General features: G+C 37.9%; 2 protein-coding genes across 2 annotated transcripts; one reads left to right on the top strand and one right to left on the bottom strand.

Annotated features, from left to right (window-relative positions):
• The first annotated feature begins 626 nt into the window (after positions 1 to 626).
• Positions 627 to 9119, top strand: tegt (testis enhanced gene transcript (BAX inhibitor 1)). The gene is made up of 9 exons (XM_053484695.1): positions 627 to 745; positions 4187 to 4268; positions 4399 to 4507; positions 4668 to 4788; positions 4984 to 5032; positions 6821 to 6918; positions 8050 to 8129; positions 8273 to 8373; positions 8951 to 9119. The coding sequence occupies exons 2-9, from the start codon at positions 4213 to 4215 to the stop codon at positions 9033 to 9035; spliced, it is 699 nt and encodes a 232-aa protein (XP_053340670.1). The 5' UTR covers positions 627 to 745; positions 4187 to 4212; the 3' UTR covers positions 9036 to 9119.
• A 1548-nt stretch (positions 9120 to 10667) lies between these two features.
• Positions 10668 to 15853, bottom strand: LOC128511600 (ly6/PLAUR domain-containing protein 1-like). The gene is made up of 3 exons (XM_053484530.1): positions 15696 to 15853; positions 13751 to 13888; positions 10668 to 11352 (listed from the first exon to the last, which is right to left on the bottom strand). Exons 1-3 carry the CDS (start codon positions 15745 to 15747, stop codon positions 11108 to 11110), a joined length of 435 nt encoding a protein of 144 aa, XP_053340505.1. The 5' UTR covers positions 15748 to 15853; the 3' UTR covers positions 10668 to 11107.
• Positions 15854 to 18797: the final 2944 nt, after the last annotated feature.

Genomic DNA, 18797 nt, shown 5'->3' with positions numbered 1-18797 from the left:
CTGAAGTGATTTTTAATACGCTAGAGTCATTTTAGGACAAAACTTAATCTTAATCTGATCTTATTTTTCGATATCTCATATATAATTTACTCTCTGATTACCGAACATGTATTTGGATGACTATAAAAGAACTTAGCGTGATCAAGACATAAGTTACTCAACCTTACAAATTTTAATTTCTTTTCATTAATAATTTAGGCAAAGAGTGCATACAGAAAGACATGCAAAAATGTCCATGGCCTTCAGCTTGTTTTTTTTTTTTTTTTTTAGCTTTAACCTTTTATCTAATTCTACTGTACAAACTCTTTCCCTGTTAAATAGGGGTAGGCTATTTCAATAAATTGTTGTTTGTACACAAACAATAAATCTCTGATACTAAAAAAAAAGTCTCTGTCTACGGCCTAGCAATTTATTGGAAAGTGCCCTAATAGGATAAATTTACATCATAATTCAGTTAAATTGTGCTTTTTCTTGGCCACTCCACTCAAAAATAACAACCGTGTAGCATGTATACCGCGCGTGTTCCTCGGGCCGCAGTGTGCTGATTGGTCACGTCATTGGGGATGTCATTACGTCACACTCAGGGAACTGACCCTGGCGTCCCGCCCCTTCCGCTTCGCACGAGCTCCGGATTCAGACGTAACAGTAGCAACTCACAGCTAATTCTTCGTCAGCTTCGAAAACAGTACGAGGCCGCTCAGATCGAAAGCTTACAGCGACCACTGCAAACAAACAATCCACTCAGGTAAACAATTTTACTTCACTTCTTGATTACCACTTGAGTTATTTTTATTAAACAGCCCGACAAAATCGCAGCTGTTTGTGAGGAAAATTCGAGAAGCGTCAGCGCTTTACAGTAATAACAAACCGTCACGGATTGACACCTGCTAGCTTAAAGTTGCTAACGCTAACCGGACTGACTACAGTTTAAAACGATGTAAAGGATTTAAATATGGTTTTGACGATAAACACGTATGTGTTTAGAACAGCGGTTTGCAGTTTTAATGTGTGTTTGTTGGCTCCGGCGGCACAAAGTAATCCGAAATTTAACCTGCCTGCTAATGCTAAAGCAGAAGTAAACGCCCACAGAGCAGAGTTTAAACCGAATCAAATCATTTAAAGTCTACACGCGCACAGTTACGAAAGAGTTTAGATTAATATACATTTTTCGTCGCACACGAGTCTGTCTATTAACACAGCTTTTACTTCTCAGCCCAGTGTGTTAATAATTGACCTGAACACCACGCCATGCACACTAAAGTTCAAACTGTTTAGTGTCTCTCTCTCTCTCTCTCTGTCTCTCTCTCACACACACACACACACACACTGAATGATCAAGGTAGTCTGAAATCTCACAGTGTTGATAAGTAAAGTAAAGATTTAGCACTATTTAAATGGTAAGAGCTAGGTGCAGTAAGAAAAGTGAAAGTGTTGATATGAAGAATGAGGAAAAGAAACGTTTCCATACTGACTCCTCACCATTACCATGGAAATGATTCAATGTGGAAAGAAATCAGTACAATGGTACCTTGGCATACAAACGATTCTATTTATTATTATTATTATTATTATTATTATTATTATTTTAATGTTTTGTACAAGATTGGGTGAATACATAGCACCATGGTTTCCATGAATGCTAGCAAGCACAGCAGCAAGAAGAAAAGAAAGCCACTTTTAGTTTCATTTTTAAAGTAGCTGGTAAACATAAGTGAGGTTTAATGTCTATACAGTGGAACCTTCGATTGCGAGCATAATTCGTTTCCGAAAGCGTGCTTGTATATCAAAACATTTGTAAATCAATAGTGAATTTATAACTAGGCCTATATAAAAATAATCAGTGGTGTCAAAAGTATTTACATTCATTACTTGAGTAGAGTATCGATACTATGGTTTAAACAGACTTCTTTAAAAGTTGAAGTATCAATTCAAGCTTTTTACTCAAGTAAAACTGTAAAAGTATATATCAAAACTACTTAAAACTACTTAAAGTATAAAAGTAAAAGTAACGTGAGGGGGGGAAAAAGCATTAAAGATAAAAGCTTAGGCTATGCCATGGGCCTATATACTGAACTAACACCTCATTTAAAAAAAAGAAAAATGTGTTGTTGTTTTTGTTTGTATTTTTTAACAGCCATAGTGGTTTGGGATACTGTATATGGCAATTGCCATATACAGTATATGGAATGCATTTTACTGTAGTACAATGCAAATACATTAAAGGAACCATACATGTGTACTACTGATCATTAACATGTTTGATGGAGAAGAAGATATGATAACTAGTTGCCTATAAGTATTTCAATGGTGCAAAAAGTCAAACTTCAGAGGCATGTCATCATGTCAGTCTTTATTGGAATGATCATTGACAGATAAGACTTTTTAATAGGCCAATTTTAAAATACCAAAAATATGGATATGTTTGGCCATTTTCTAAACATTTGGAATGTAGTGTACACGTGCCTTTATAAAGAAAAGTAAAAAATTTTACATTTTAGTGTTTTTGCACTTAAGTTAATAATACATAGCCTTAAAAAAGTCATCTGAGGCGACCGTAATATATCTCAAAATTAATATTTTTATGTATCATTAAGACTAGTTGAAATCATATCAGTAAGTAGATAAACTGATGAAGAAAGATAAACATTAGTGCCCTTTCATTTTATGAAAACCATTATTTCACAAGTTTATTATATAATATTAGAGTCTCCCTCATTATCCAGTTACAATACTGATTTTTACTTCAAAAGCAAAAAACTGAATTAGCATTTATACAGATATTACACATTTAACAATACCATACCACTGATTAATATTTGAGGCTAAACTGATGGATATTTGGTTATGAATTTAGTGTAATTATTGCCATTTGTTGGTTACCCCACATGACATATGGTCGCCCCAAATGATAAGAAAAACACAGGTATAAAAATTTCAGTTAAAATGTACACAAAGAGTTCAAGACAAAAGAAAATGTAACTTTTTTAATTCAAATAACATTCCAACATTTAAATATAACAAATCAGAAGGACATTAACATTTAAAATTATATAATTTTTATTGCAACACACATTAAATGCTTCAAGAACTTAAGAAGCTGAGTAAAGAATCTCTTTTTTGGAACCTTTTTGATTTATTGGACAGGGATTGAACACTACTTGCATCTAAATTAACCTTTCAACATTCAAATATCACAAATAATAAGTTTCTTTTTCTGGCCCTTTTCTTTTCTCATTGTAAGGGCCATATTTCATTCTTGTAATTTGTTGTTGTGTTTATTTTATTTCAATTTGTTAGTTAAGCATTATACATTAAGTCCATTGAGTTTATTAGTTTAAGCACTTATTATACTCGTAAGTTGTATTGTGACATCATTTGATGAATTGGCCTGTGACATCATCCCACAGTTGTGTAGCTGCATGTCTATCATGCACATTAGTTGTAAGTTGTTGTTAAGACACGGAAGGATACAGAAAGTTGTGGAGAACACAAGCTTTTGACCGTGATACTGTAAGCTAAAGGATACAGTAAAATAAGTTGTTGTAACACTGTGTAACAAGAAAGATACGCGTCAGAACTTGTGAATAAAGCATACAGTCTAAACTGTTTATTTGATCTACCCTGGTCTCCTACTTTCTGAAGCTCTAGTGACTCTAGCTTACTGCTACAGAAGCTCTTTTTCCCCTTACCTCTCTCTTTTCCTTGCAAGATACTCTGCTCTTGCTGCAGGGTCGGAGTTGACTTTCTGCAGTCCACGCAGTCCACTGGGCCGTGCAGATATTTGGTCTGCCCGCGCCAGCTCAATCGGGTGCCACGGTTTCGTCCCACTTTAGATGTGTTTGGCTTCCCATAGAAGTGAATGTGTATTGCGTGGTTACATAAAGTGCAGTGTCACGTGATCTCAATCGCGATTAAAACGATAGACCAAAATCTCTATCGGTTGACAAATTTCTACTGGTTAATCATGTCGGTATATCGCCCACCCCTACTTTGCCCCATATTAAATGCCTAAAAAAATTGATTCAATTTGTATGGCGGGGAACCACTATATGTAGAGGAGTCAGAATGGAAAAAGATTCAGTATGTAGAGGAGTCAGTATGAACATGATTCAGTGTGAAGAGGAGTCGCACGATTACGGTTTCCTTAAATACTGTATGAACTAAAGAAATGATTTCCCAAGTGTAGGTGCTCGATAACTGCACAGAGGAAAGATGAATGTGTTTGATCGCAACATCAACTTCAACGCAATCTTTAAGTTCTCTCAGATGTAAGTAAATCTCTCTCTCTCGCGCACACACACACACACAGTCTCACACACATTTGTATTTTTTTATATTTTAAGTGGAGGTTTAAAATTTTGTGTCTTTAATCCTGAGCGTTGATTTGTTTCTCCTCAGTTCGCGTTCCACTCAGCAGCACCTGAAGAATGTCTATGCCACTTTGTCAATGTGTATGTTCATGGCAGCAGCCGGAGCATATGTTCACGTCATCTTGCGTCTGTTTCAGGTAAACCATCCAAACTAAAAAAAACTCCAAACTATCGGGATAGAGTCTTCAGACTAACTAATGAAAATCCTGATTGTGAAAACACCTATTCTAATTCATCAGTATTAATAATACACATTAGAATTGTGTTTACATTAATGAACTGTGTGTGTGATGCCAGGGTGGACTGCTGTCAGTGTTGGGTTCCCTGGCGATGATGACATGGCTCTCTGTGACTCCTCACAACCCCGAGACGGAAAAGAAGAGACTCGCTATTCTTTCTGCATTCGCCCTCCTCACAGGTTCACTGCCTTATCACAACTTCCCTCCTCAACATTACTCAGAAGTGCTGCACTTACAATGAAATAACCCACCATGACGGTGTGGTGTGCTGAAGCTATTAAGTTACTGGTACAATCCAAAACTCTGCAGTGCCATGAGTAATTGGATTCCAGTTACTGTCATTAATGTGTGTCTCGTGTATGCGTGTGTTACAGGACTTGGACTCGGGCCTGTCATGGATTTTGTCATTAAGATCAACCCAAGGTATTTCATACACACAAACACACAGTAAAACTACCACCGTAAAACTTTCATTGCTCCCATATTTTACTATATTTTAAATGTAACAAGTCTTAGTTTCTCGTGTGTTTTGGTTTTAATGCGACATCTGAAATAATTTTCACATAATGTGTTTTTTACTGCTTTGCGAAAACAAGCTATTCCTTGGGTGTATCTTAATCCGTTACTGCCAATTACAAAAAGCTTGCATGCGGATTAGTAAATGTCAAGAACGACACGGAGAATTTTCTTATTATAAAATGTTTTTTTTTTTAAATTTATTTTATCATGCTATAAACAGGCCATTATTTTTTTTATGCTGTTTTAAATAGAAATACAAAATATACAACTACTTATTGTATTATGTTTCAAGACCTTAAGAGGTAGATCCTTAATTTAGTACCTAATGGTCTGTCCCAATTATATGTCTACAAATACTTTGACAACATACACTCATTAGCCACAACATTAACACATTTCCATTGATTATCAAATATACCCCAGTAAACTGGTGACAGGATCAGTGGCACTAAGGATCACCCATGCCCGTGGGGACACAACCACTGACCCAGCCTCCAAACTCTCCATAGTGACATTTTGCAGTCACACAAGGTTGTCCATCAGAATACATAACTGCTGACTGTGTGTGTGTAAGAACATACAAAAAAATGTTTTTTGTTCATTGGGATGTTTCCCTTGCTATAACATAAAGAATGATTGGCTAACATTGACTAATTCAATTCTGGGCTATAAACAAGTCAGTAGTGTCATTGACGACAGTAATGTCATTTTGACAGCTGTGGGCACATCTGTAGAGGGGTGAAACATTACCTGATAGCATGAATTCTAGCCATCGAGATGTATTTCTGCTGCTATAATGATTGTAATTAGAATGATGAAACTTAGAAAATGTATTTATGTTTTGTGTAAACAAGTGAGCAATAACGTTTTGACAGATGTGCGAACTCCAGTACTTAAAACATGAACATACTTAATGATGAAACTCAGGCCATGCCTCCACACGTAGCCATTTTTAAAAACTTAGATTTTTATCTGCGGTTTTTGCCTTTCGTCCACATGTACACACATAGTTTGCATTTGCTTTTGGTTGCTTTTGGAAAAGTCTGTCCAAAGTGAGGATTTTCCAAAACTCTGTTTTCAGTGATGTTGTGTGGACGAGATTTTGGCTAGCTGTAACATCATCTTTTGTGCCGATGATGTCATTGTCTTGTGTGCCAGTCTGTTTGATTTGATGTCAGCTTAGTTCATAAGGATAAAACAATGGCCGACAGCTTCTTCTCACTCGGGGCGGGTCTTTGCTAAAACACCAGTGTCAATCAACTATAGTAGGAGTTGCCTTTTTTGGTGTGGCGTCACATTGCAAGGCATTTGAGATTGGCCTAATTTCAGAAGGGGCATGTTATTTTAATAAACGAAAAGAAAATCACTGAGCGGCTCTTTATCATCGTAGAGTGGTTGTGTACGCACTCTCCTAACACACAGTTCAGTCCAAACAGCTTAAAAACGTGCATGTAGGCCTGTATGACCCCTTTAAGGTGTTCGACTATGAACCAGAAGGTTCCAGATTCAATTTCCCATAATTTTGAATAAGAATACTGTCAGTGGTCTCATGTTTTTTGAGGAGCAGCTAAAATGTGAATTTAACCAAATAGTGAATTAAATTTTTTCACAATTTGTCCCCTTTAATGAAGTAAAATGTGCTAACGTATAATTTGTTTAGTTAAAAGTTTAGATGTGTGTGTCTGTGTGCAGCATCATCGTTACGGCGTTTCTAGGCACCTCGGCCATTTTCGTCTGTTTCACTCTGAGTGCTCTTTACGCTCAGCGCAGGAGTTACCTGTTCCTTGGAGGTAAACCTCAACAAATGCATTAACCCGCCACTCTTCCCGTCTCTGTTTTCCTGCCTGTCTGTTTCTCTTCTTCTTCTTTGTCTTTCAGCTGTTTTTTTTCAGGGGTCGCCACAGCGAATCATTTGCCTCCATCTAACCCTATCCTCTGCATCCTCTTCTCTCACACCAACTAACTTCATGTCCTCTCTCACTGCATCCATAAATCTCCTCTTTGGTCTTCCTCTAGACCTCCTGCCTGGCAGTTCCAACCTCAGCATCCTTCTACCGATATATTCACCATCACTCCTCTGAACCACCTCAATCTGGCCTCTCTGACTTTATCTCCAAAACATCTAACGTGGGTTGTCCCTCTGATGAACTCATTCTTGATCCTATCCATCCTTGTCACTCCCAAAGAGAACCTCAACATCTTCAGCTCTGCTACCTCAAACTCTGCCTCCTGTCTTTTCTTCAGTGCCACTGTCTCTAAGCCGTAGAGCATCGCTGGTCTCACCACTGTCCTGTACACCTTTCCTTTCATTCTCGCTGATACTCTTTTATCGCACAACACACCTAACACTTTTCCTTCACCCATTCCAACCTGTCTGTACCCGCCTCTTCACCTCCTTTGAACGCTCTCAGTTGCTCTGGACCGTTGACCCTAAGTACTTAAAATCCTGCACCTTCTTTACCTCTGCTCCCTGTAGCTTCACCGATCCTCCTGGGTCCATCTCATTTACACACCTGCCTGTCTGTTTCTCCCTGTCTGTATTTCTCACTCTTTTTTTCCCCCTGCTCCCACCCGTCTCTCAGCATCTCTCTCCCTCTCTCTCCCTGTTTTTCTGTCTCTTGCACTGCTTGTCTGTTACATTTTTTTGACTATTTTTTTTTTCAGTCTTTTGACTGATTTTCATCGTTTCTTTTTTTTTGGGCCGTGTTTGTATTTTTGAACACTTGCAATTTGGGACTCTGATGCCTGGCCTGTCTATCCTGCTTTTGCTGTGTGTGTAGTGCATGTGTAGTGTATGTGTAGTGTATGTGTAGTGTATGTGTAGTGTGTGGTGTAGTGTGTGGTGTAGTGTGTGGTGTAGTGTGTGGTGTAGTGTGTGGTGTAGTGTGTGTGTAACATGTGTGTTGTGTTTCTTCTCTCAGGCACCCTGTTGTCTGGCCTGTCCATCATGCTGCTGATTTCAATCCTCAACGTGTTCGTCGGCTCCCTCGCGCTCTTTAAGGTGATCACCGAGCTGTTGTAGTTAAGAGCTATGTAAATGACTATAATCTATAAGCTGGAGTTCTTCTCAGTGTGTGTGGACACTGAGAAGGCAGGAGAGTCATCTTAAAAAAAGAGTTGTTATTTGTGTGTGTCTGTGTTCAGGTTAATCTCTACATCACTCTGGCCATCATGTGCGGGTTTGTGCTGTTTGACACACAGCTGATCATTGAGAAAGCAGAGATGGGAGATAAAGACTACATCTGGTAAGTGAGTTTTACGCTCTGATCTTATAAAGGGCTGAGTCGAGTGGATGATGTGTGAGGCTGGCGTTGTGTAGTGGAGAGCAAGTGCTCGCTCTAAACAAAGCTCACTTCATATAGAACAATCACACGTTTGGTTATACACTTATTAATTACAAAGAAGAATGGTAGATAGAAGATCTTCTTTTGGTTAACCAGTTAATGGTTGCTACAGCAGACCATTTGTCTTCATGTAACTCTGTCTACCACATCTTCCCTTGTCATGCCAAGCTCCTGCATGTCCTCCCTCAACACATACAAAAACCTCCTCTTGGGCCTTCCTCTTCTCCTCCTGCCTGGCAGCTCCATCTCTAACATTTTTCTCCTGATATATTTCTGCTCTCTACATGCCCAGACCATCTTAATCTAGTCTCTCTAACTTTGTCCTCAAACCATCTTACCCGCATGTCCCTCTAAAGATATATAAGTGTATTACATAGCCACACCTCTGTATAGAACAGCTAACGTTTTTTAGTCATGTAAAGTTTTTCACACTATTAGTGTGTTTTGTGTGTTAAGTTTTGTGTTATCTTTTCTGCAGGCATTGTGTGGATCTCTTCATGGACTTTGTGTCTATCTTCAGAAAGCTCATGATCCTGATGGCTATGAATGAGAAGGTGCGCTAACCCTGCCCAATTTAGTCTAATAATGCATTAATATCTCCCTCTCACACATACGCACGCACACACAATAAACCATGTTCTCGTCAATATGAATAGGAGCTCACTGATTTAATTGTTCATGCAGTAATCAGGTTTTTTTTTTTTTTTTTTTTTAAGATAAACTGCTTTCATGTTCCATTCAGAACTGTATTTCTGAAAGAGTACAACTTTTTTTGCGTTTGAGCGGTCGGTGCTATACAGCCATCTACTGGACCGGCACAAAAAGATTGTCAGGAATAAGAGATGGTCACTACATATGTGACATTGCGTTTAACCAAATCAACAGCATGGGCTACGCAGCATTTCAGTGTGTGTGAGATACTTTAGTATTTTATTACTTCAAAACCTTGAGGAAATCTAGCAGACAAATCAGAGAATAAATGTTTTTGCTTTTTCATTTCAATCACAACATCCAAATATTAGATTAAATTGAATGGAAAGTCCACCCTGAGTCACAGACTACAGCCGGCTGTCTGAACATCACTTTAATGCATTCTTTAAAAACACAGAAAAGCTTTAATTACTGATTTTAGTCAAAGGTTTGGATTAAACGCTTTTTCATCATTTATTACATTCAAATATTTTATAGCTGAACATGTTTTGTTTAGTTCTAATTATTAATGTGATGTTTAATTTGTTCTGTTTGTTTCAGGACAAGAAGAAAGAGAAGAAATAAGTGCATCATTTGGCCAAAAAAAAAAAAAAAAGAATCTGTGATCTGCAGTTCTTGCGTCACAAGTTTGTCTATCAGCTGAGTTATGCATTGGAATTATTCCGATTTTGTATGCAGGTGTCTTAATTTTATTTTAGTTTTTGACAGTTTTGGTGTTGAGGCTGTGCAGTGACCCTGGGTAATGTGTAAGTCTTAAACATCCTTATTAAGGATCCTAATTCTAAATATCCTAATTATCAACATAATTATTATTTTATTATATTATTATAATTTAGGTTTTTTTTTGTTGAAGAGAATGGATTTTATATATATATATATATATATATATATATATATATAAACCATTCTCTGCTATATATAATTTTTTTTTTTCCCTTGGACACCTAAATGTAATACTGGACATAAAACTGAGTAAAGTAGTAGATCCATTAATGTTTGTAAATATACTGAGGGATTAGCCTCCAGTTTAACTTCTAACTATAGATCAAATTGCACATTTTAATTACAGTTTTTATTAGACAGTAGTTAAATATTATTTGTATCGTTTCCCTGACGATATGAAGGTACACTTTTTTTTGTTTAATCCTTATTCATTTTTATCTGCATTAATATAATTATTTCATCTGCTGTGACTGCCATAGTATAATATGAGCTATCAGTTGAGTAATTTAATAGGCGGTGTTAAAGATGTGTAGTGGAGGTGTGTAGTTAAGGTATAGCTGCTGATCAGGGTTAATGCTGGTGAGTTTATTCCAAAATAGTGCTCAGTTTGCTTTTGTTTCTTTAACAGTCCCTCATTACTGCCAATGACTTCAATGCCATGTTCTAATAAACTGTGATTAAATATAACACTGTAGAGAATCCAGTCTCTCTCTCTCTCTCTCTCTCTCTCTCTCTCTCTTTACCTCTCCATTTCCCTATACTCCACCCTCCTTTTACCTTCACACACCACGCACACTCACTCTCCCTATACCCTCACATACACTCACTCACCCTATACCCTCACACACACACACAGTCCCTATACTCTCTCACACACCCTCTGTATTCATACACACTTCCTCTATACCCTAACACACTCCCTATAATCACACTTGCTCCCTGTAAACACACAAACTTGCTCTTTTTCCTTCCAGTGAAAAACATAACTTAAAACTTAAGACAGGATAATTTAAACTCTTTATTAAAACTTGAGTCTTTGTTTTACTCTTTTTTCACTTTATCTTTTTAAAATATTTTCCAAAGTGTAAAACCGGAGACATGAAATCACTAAATGTATGCATTCTGAATGTTAAGGTGTAATCCTCTCGCAATCATGTCCTTTAAAGTTTTGTCCAGTTCGGGGTTTTGACTTCACCCACTGTCAGGGGAAGAGGATGGGCAGGGCCACTGCAGTCAGCAGCAGGATGCAGAGGTGTTTGCTGTGTGTGTAGTTATGTGTGGGTGCTGTGGAGGGTGCGTGTGGAGGGCGTGGCCCGTTACACAGCGGGGAGTTACAGCAGCTGATGCACACAGAGCCCACATGACCCGGAGAGCAGAAACGTTGATATCCCGCTGAGGCGATCAGACAGGTGGCGTAGGACGCACATGCCTTCCGGTAAAACACACCTGAGGGAGACAACTATTTCCATTTACTATACTTGACATCACAGAGACAGTCTCTCTCACACATTTAGTGAAGTTATACAATAGAAAAGAGGACAAGGATGAATGGAAGTTAATTATCACCAAGACATCGTCTCTGAACATATGACTTTAAAAAGATAGTTAAAAGTCTATCTTTCTCTCTATTCCTTTTTTTGACAAATCTTTTTACGTTTTCTTTCTAGCCTCATTCACAAAGCTGGGTCAGGTGACCCTGGGGGTCGTCATTGTTTTCCGTTTCACCCGGGAGCAGAGGTAGTGATGAGCCAGATGAAACCTGTGTAAAAGGGAGACCCCTACATTGCAGAATGGGGGTCTGATATGACGTGTGTGACACTGTTGAAATGCTAAATAAGTAAACAGGTAGCTTCTAACTTATAAACTGGACACACTCACTGCACTACCGTATCAAAAAAACAACAGGATCAGCTGGGAGTGAGACTGACCTACAGCGTGTAATTTTTTAAAAATGACATTAAAATATTTGTGCTTGGTTCGGTCTAGCATCAATAGATACAGAAAATTTTTAAACGACAAATCCTCCCTTTTGCATTATAATTATATATACAGTATATCAAATTGGGTAAGCTGTTACACGATGTGGCATAAGAGCCAATCAAAGAGCAGGAATGTGAGACATAACCACAGCATGTGTTTAGCGCAGTTACGCTCCATACTTTAGTGTGAAACGGCAGTGAATTGGGGAGGAAAGGGGCTCTGTGAATGTGGTGCACTCTCGACTCTCAGTTCACCCTATCTCATTGTCCTGAAAGCAGGTGTAAAACATCACATTAACTACTGACACTGCTGTATTAAACTTCACACCTGATGTAACAGCAGAAGGCTGACGGAGCTTATAGTTCATGGTTTGAGTATGCATTTCAGCATCTGAATCTGCCTTCTGTCTCTCTCTTGGTTTGCTGCCTTTATTGCTGATTTTGTGTTTCTTTCTAATTGGGTTTGTCTCTCTCTTGCTTCATAACTTTCCTCCTTTTGTATGTCTCTTTTTGTATTTCCTATTCTGGTTTCTTTCTCTTCTCGTAACCTCCAACCTAACATCCAGCCCCCTGCATCACATGACGTATCACAAGCATGCTGTTAGTTGGGCTTTGTAAAGTCATCTTTGTGTGAGAAATGAACTGAGAATCAGAGTTTAATGCAGAGCTGTTTGAAATTCATGAGTCATTTATATTCTCACCTTAATCAGGCTTTTAGGGGGAAAAAAAATCCAATATTCATATTTGAAGGTCAGTTTTGATTGAGTGTTAAGTAAACTAATAAAAAAAAGTGAATAATACATAAGCGAATAAATACAATAAATAAGTGTGTATCATCTATAAACTGTAAATATCCATGAATATCACCTGTTTTCTCTACTTATTAACATTTTAAATACTAGAACACTCCGGATTGTTCTAGTCATTACCCTGTAACGGACTGAATAGTTACACCATCTGAGTGACGCGTGTTACACAGTTACTAAATAAATTGTTGATGTTCAGTGGATAGTAGTCCTTCTGTGTTCTCATGAAGTCAACAGGCACCTCTTTTAGTTTTATTCATGGCCAGAGACAGATTTCTGGTTCAGCACCAGTCTACGACCAGCTGCGCTTCCTCTCTGTACGCCGACTCATTCTTGCTGAGCCAACAGTTCAACAGTGTCATTGGCAAACTTGAAGTGGTTTGAGTTGTGTGTTGCTGCTCAGTCATGATTTAGTCTCCGTGTCTCTCCCAGTCAGGAAGTCCAGGATCCAACAGCAGGGAGGAGGAAGGAGTTCAGGCGGAGCATGCTCAGCTGTCCAGTTAAGCACTGTGGAATATTTGTTCTGAATGTTGAACTCTATTACTCGCACTTAAACATTTAAATGTCCAGGTATGTAAAGACTAGATGGAGGGTGGTGGTGATCATCTGTTTATGGTGTTTGGGAAAATATGCAACTCACAAGGGGTTCAGTGACAGAGCAGCAGGGTCTTGATGCCTCTTGACAGACCTTTTGAAGTACTTCATGAAGGTGAGTGTGGCAATCCCTAAGGCCAGAGACTTTTTGTTTATGGGACAAAGGTGGCAGCCTTGAAGCACATCTGGATCAAGAGGTTCTCAAGAAGATTGAAGATAGAACCACCCTGTCAACCCTGCTATGTGGTGATGGTCTTAGCATTCCAGATAGCCAACACACTTATTACAGGATGAATCAACATATATACTGTAACTATTTTCTCAGAGGTGATGAACTGTACACCACTCTACGTCCAAAACTGTTCCCTTCCATCGATTTCACTTAAACCATCTCACTTGTGTGTGTCAGTGAGCTACATAACCATAAAGCTTTGATGTTACCAGGTGATGGAGTGTTATATTCACCATGTGTGTTCTCCATCACCTCCTTCTGACATGCGTCCTGAATGTTAGCTGTGCAGTTTACGATGAAGGTCGCGGCTGAACAGTCGTTATTCATCACTGTCTCCTCACACTGGTAGCACTGCATCTGTAATGGCCACACTATCACACGCAAACATGTGCACACATAAAGGAAAAGGTAAAGGAAAAAAAATTAAGATATTTTAATAGTTGATGAAACCAGGGTTGGAGGTAAAGCAGATCAGCTCAGGTCAAAGGTCAAACCTGCTAAAGGATTTCTTATTGTTTTATGTTTTAAAACACATAAAACAATGTGTTTTACTGTGTTGTATAGATGTTGGTAATGTATAGTATATGTACATTTATATAGTTTTTTTAGGGAATCAGAATGATCAAGTGCTTCTAAGCTGTTAAATATCAAAATATAAAACCATGAAATGTAAATATGCATTATTTTATAATGTTTCATAATTTTATAAATTTAATAAATTAGGGTCTAAACACAGAACATCAGAGCGAGTCCATGTCTCTTTCTTAACCTTTAGCATTTTAACATTAAAGTAAGTTTTAATTAATTTTATAAAACATTTAAGGCTTAAAATCATCACTGGTTAGAACCTTTGAACCTTTTTAGCCTCACATTGAACATTTGTCATTTTTTCCTGTGATTTATTTAATTATATTTATTTGTTGTGAGAGTATTACAATTATAAAATGTTTGCAAGATCAACAAACTGAGATTCGGAGCAGCTGCCTTTAAATAGAACATCATAATTTCCTTTGTGATGATAAATCTGGGGAAAAAAAAGCAGTTAGACTATATCACTATACTTTTCACCTCCATCGTCCAGGTTCGATTCCCGCCTCGGGGACTGTGTGCATAAGGTTTGCATGTTCTCTCCGTGCTTGGTTGGTTTCTTCTGGGTATTCCAGTTTTCTTCCCACAGCCCAAAGAGGTGCAGATTAGGCTAATTGGAGTGCACAAATTGCCCATGGTGTGTATGTGTGGGTGTGCCCTGTGATGTTCCGGCACCCTGTCTAGGGCGTACCTCGGCCGGTGCCCTAAATCTCCTAAGACAGGCAGTGAACCTTTACAGGATAAAGCGGTATAAACGATGAGTGAGTGAGTAGACTAAAGCAGAGCACTAACCGCTATGTGCTATATGTAAATAATAACAATATTTAATGATATTTGATTAGATGTAGATTTATTACAAAGTCACTGTGGATGATACCATTTCCATTTAAATGAATTATTAAGTGTAGGAAAGTCTCTCGCCACCAGTGGGTGCTATCATTCCCTTTCTGCAGCTCTGTAATCATCACCACTCACCTGCTCCAGGTGCACCTTCTGCTCTGCTCTATATCTCTAAAGCAGATGTTCTGATGTCACCTTCAGTGTTTTTGTCTCTTTAACAAATTAAACTGTTTTGGATTTTTTGTTGTTGGTTTTCAAGAATTTAGGATTCAGTTTGTTTCTTGTAAAATTACAAGGAACATGATGATAAAGTGCTGCAGTGCTTTTTTATTTTCACCTCTGTAATCCTCATTACGACTCTTGGCATAAGCATGAAAATATAATTATTTACAATAATGTTAATTTTTAAAGTGAAAATAAATGTTGTCGTACCCTAACAGCTTACAGCATTGTGCCTGAATTATCAACCAAACTATTGTAATAGAATTGACTACATAAAAAATAAATTAAAGTGTGAAAGCAAGCTCGAGTCAAGAGACTGAGTGGTTGTGTCCCCATTAAATCTGATTAAAGTCAAACACACACACACACACACTACACTACACTACACTCAGCTCCCCATCAGGCATATTACACTTTTTACTCACACTTATCATTATTCATCATATTTTTTTCTTTTCCAAAAGTTTGAGCAGCAGATCAGAGAGTCTGAGTGATAGAGAGAGTATTCTTACTGATGGTGTTTTTTACCTGAAGTGACGATGCAGACACACAGACAGGTGAAAACGCACAATGCTCGCATTTTCCTTAAAATCCATTAAATGCTTCTTCTCTTCCTCTTTATCCAAAGATAGTCATCTGTTCATCTTCTAATAGAGAGATGGGGAGAGAGAAAGAGCCAGTGTGAGCCAGTGTGTGAGAGAGCGCTGACTGACTGGAGAGTCACAGAGAGAACAGAGACCTGAAGCAGGAGATGGAGGGAGAGAAAGAGAGGGAGAGAGAGAGTGAGAGAGTGAACATTTGAGCATTTAAAACGAACTGGAAAAAAAACAAGTGAAGAGGACAGAGAAAGAGATGAGTGATGCATTCAAGTACAGCTTGAGAGCAAAACGCACACCCCGAACTCTGCCTGTGCGTGTCTGTGTGTGTGTGTGTGAGAGAGAGAGAAAGAGAGAGATTGAAAAAGTGAGAGAAACAAGTAAAAAAAAAAAAGGAAAGCTAAGAGAGGGAACGGGAGATAAAAAGAGAAAAGCAAGAGAAGAGGAAAGAGCTTAAGATAACCAAAATAAGAGTGGGACTTGGAGTGTGTGTTCAGCACTTCTACAGATGCATGAATAAATACATTCCACTTGACTTGTTTACTCACCTAGAGTCAATCACCTCGGCTTTAAACCTCCATCATCATCTCATTATCCACGCCAGGTCCGACACACTCAATGGTACCTTCAGTACTAAACACTGCGTTGTCTTTGATACCAAATGATTTGAAACTAAACACTGCATTGCCTTTGGTACAAAATAATTTGTTATAAAATGCTGCTTCCACCTTTGCTACTAAGTAAGTTGTCACTTCTGTTACCCAGTGCTTGGGCACTATAATCCTCAATCCCAGTGTGGGATTGTACTGTACTTCATTAATGTGTTTGCTGTTAATAATAGCTAAGAGTGTTAAGCAGGTACTGATCAGATCGTTGGCGGTTTAAGCCACAGCTCCACCAGGTTGCCATTATTGGGCCCTTAAGCAAGGCCCTTATCCCTATCACCTCCGGGGGTCTGTATCATGGCTGACACTAAGCTCTGACCCCAACAATGCTGAGATATGTGAAGAAAGTGTTTCATTGTGCAGTAATATGTACAGTGAAACCTTGGATGGCGAGTGTTCTGCAAGACAAGCAAAAATTTTGTATCAATTTTGACTTGGAAAATGAACAAGTCTTGGATTACAAGTACCAAGTATCGTGTATCACGCATACCCTTCTTGTTTTGACGCCGAGCGTCACGTGATCATAACTGAGCCAAAGCTTATTTTTCTCTTGTGCTGCGTAATTGTGGGTAATCGACTCCCCTGCTGGATCTTAGTGCGCGTCTTTTACTGGTATAATCAACATCTGTGCACGGGTGTACTGTTTACTATAACACTGTGACCATGTGTGTGTGTAAAACATATTTTATTTTGTGTCTGTTTGCGTGTGTGTACAGCACGCGTGTAAAGCAAAAGCAAGTCTCATTAGAGAGGTTAAAGATAATTTTTTTTTCTCTGCTCAAGGCTGCTCTTTGTGTCATTGGACACCGTGCCACACACACAGACTCCTCCTACTTTCTTCTTCACAGACACGTCGTGATTCTTTTTAAAGGTAAAGTGCAGGTTAATTTGTTTTATTTTAAGTTTACAGCAGTGACTTCATTAGTGTGTCGCTCAATCGAGTGTCATTAGAGAGATTTCTTGTTTTCCCCCCCCCGATAAAACAGTGTTTCCGTTGTGTGCAAGCGTGTGTAACTGTGTAAGATGAGGAACGGGGAGAGGGGAGCTTTCTTTAGATTCACACACACACACTCACACTTTTCTCTCCTCTTTCTATATTTTTAATTTTTATATGTTTATTTAAAGTTGGGGAACATGGGTCTAAGAATTTCATTACGGTAATGATGCCTTATTGTTATCTGTATATGACAATAAAACTTAAAACTTAAAACATACACAACGCCTGTGCGCAGAAACGGACACACTTGTCTGTCGAGATTTATTTTTTTAGAGGTAAAGTGCAGGTTAGTTTGTTTAATTTTTACTTTATATTTTGTGGTAATTAAGTATTTGTTCAGTATTTATTTTTTTGGGCTGCGGAACAAATAATTTCCATTATTTCTTATGGGTAAATTTGATTTGGTTTACAGGTGTTTTGGAATATGAGCCCACTTTCGGAACGAATAATGCTCGTAACCCAAGGTTCCACTGTATGTGACAAAAAGACTTAACAGAATTACATCAATTTTTACAGCTCTGCCAACCTGCAGTCCCCCACCCTCATCAGGCCAGTAAAAGACTAAACATAAAAATCAAACAAACAGATGAAGCACAACCTAATAAGCAAATAGGAATAACAGATTTTTTTTTTAATTTACACTTTAAATGAAGCGGCCCATCAGAGAATCTGTGCTATTTTTTATCTATTTATTTCTTTATGGCTTTTTATTTATCTTCTATATTATTTATGTACACAGCACCATACATTTAATTATTATTATTACTATTATGTTGATGATGATTATTATTATTATTCACAGAACAAAAATCAGTGCACAGATTACAGAGTCTACATTCAGAAAAAATCCATATGAACAAATTAACAAAAATAATATAAAGTTATAACAATGGAATCAAGACAACACCCCAATAACAGCTTAGTCAATGCTAAAAAAATCAAAAGCAACAAATAAAAAAAGTAATAAATAAATAATTTATTAAAATCTTCAGTGTGGTTGTTAAAACAGCAAGAGCTGTAGATTGAACAAGAATCTATAGGGTTCATATGGAGTCTTATAGCTATTTTTAAAATATTTATTTTATTTCAAATATACTCTTAATTCCACCCCGAACCAACTTGGCCATGCACCTTCTTCCATGGCCCCTCCCACCCTCTGAACTGACTTCTTTAAAATCGTGAGATTTAAATAACCATATAGTATGTCAAAGGTCACAGTAGTTTTTTTTATTTATGCTAATGTGATGTTAATTACAGGTAACCCATCATGAGTGAGATGTTTGTCCTTCACTACAGCACTCGTAAAAGTTTTCCAGCAGACGTCTGAAGGCCATGCGCTCGTTTCTGTTTTTTCTGTCAGTGGATAAAAATG

This window comes from Clarias gariepinus, chromosome 23, assembly GCF_024256425.1.
Source record: "Clarias gariepinus isolate MV-2021 ecotype Netherlands chromosome 23, CGAR_prim_01v2, whole genome shotgun sequence".
Classification (NCBI taxonomy): domain Eukaryota; kingdom Metazoa; phylum Chordata; class Actinopteri; order Siluriformes; family Clariidae; genus Clarias; species Clarias gariepinus.
The sequence above is the reverse complement of the archived record's forward strand: the minus strand, read 5'-3'. Positions and strand labels throughout refer to the sequence as shown.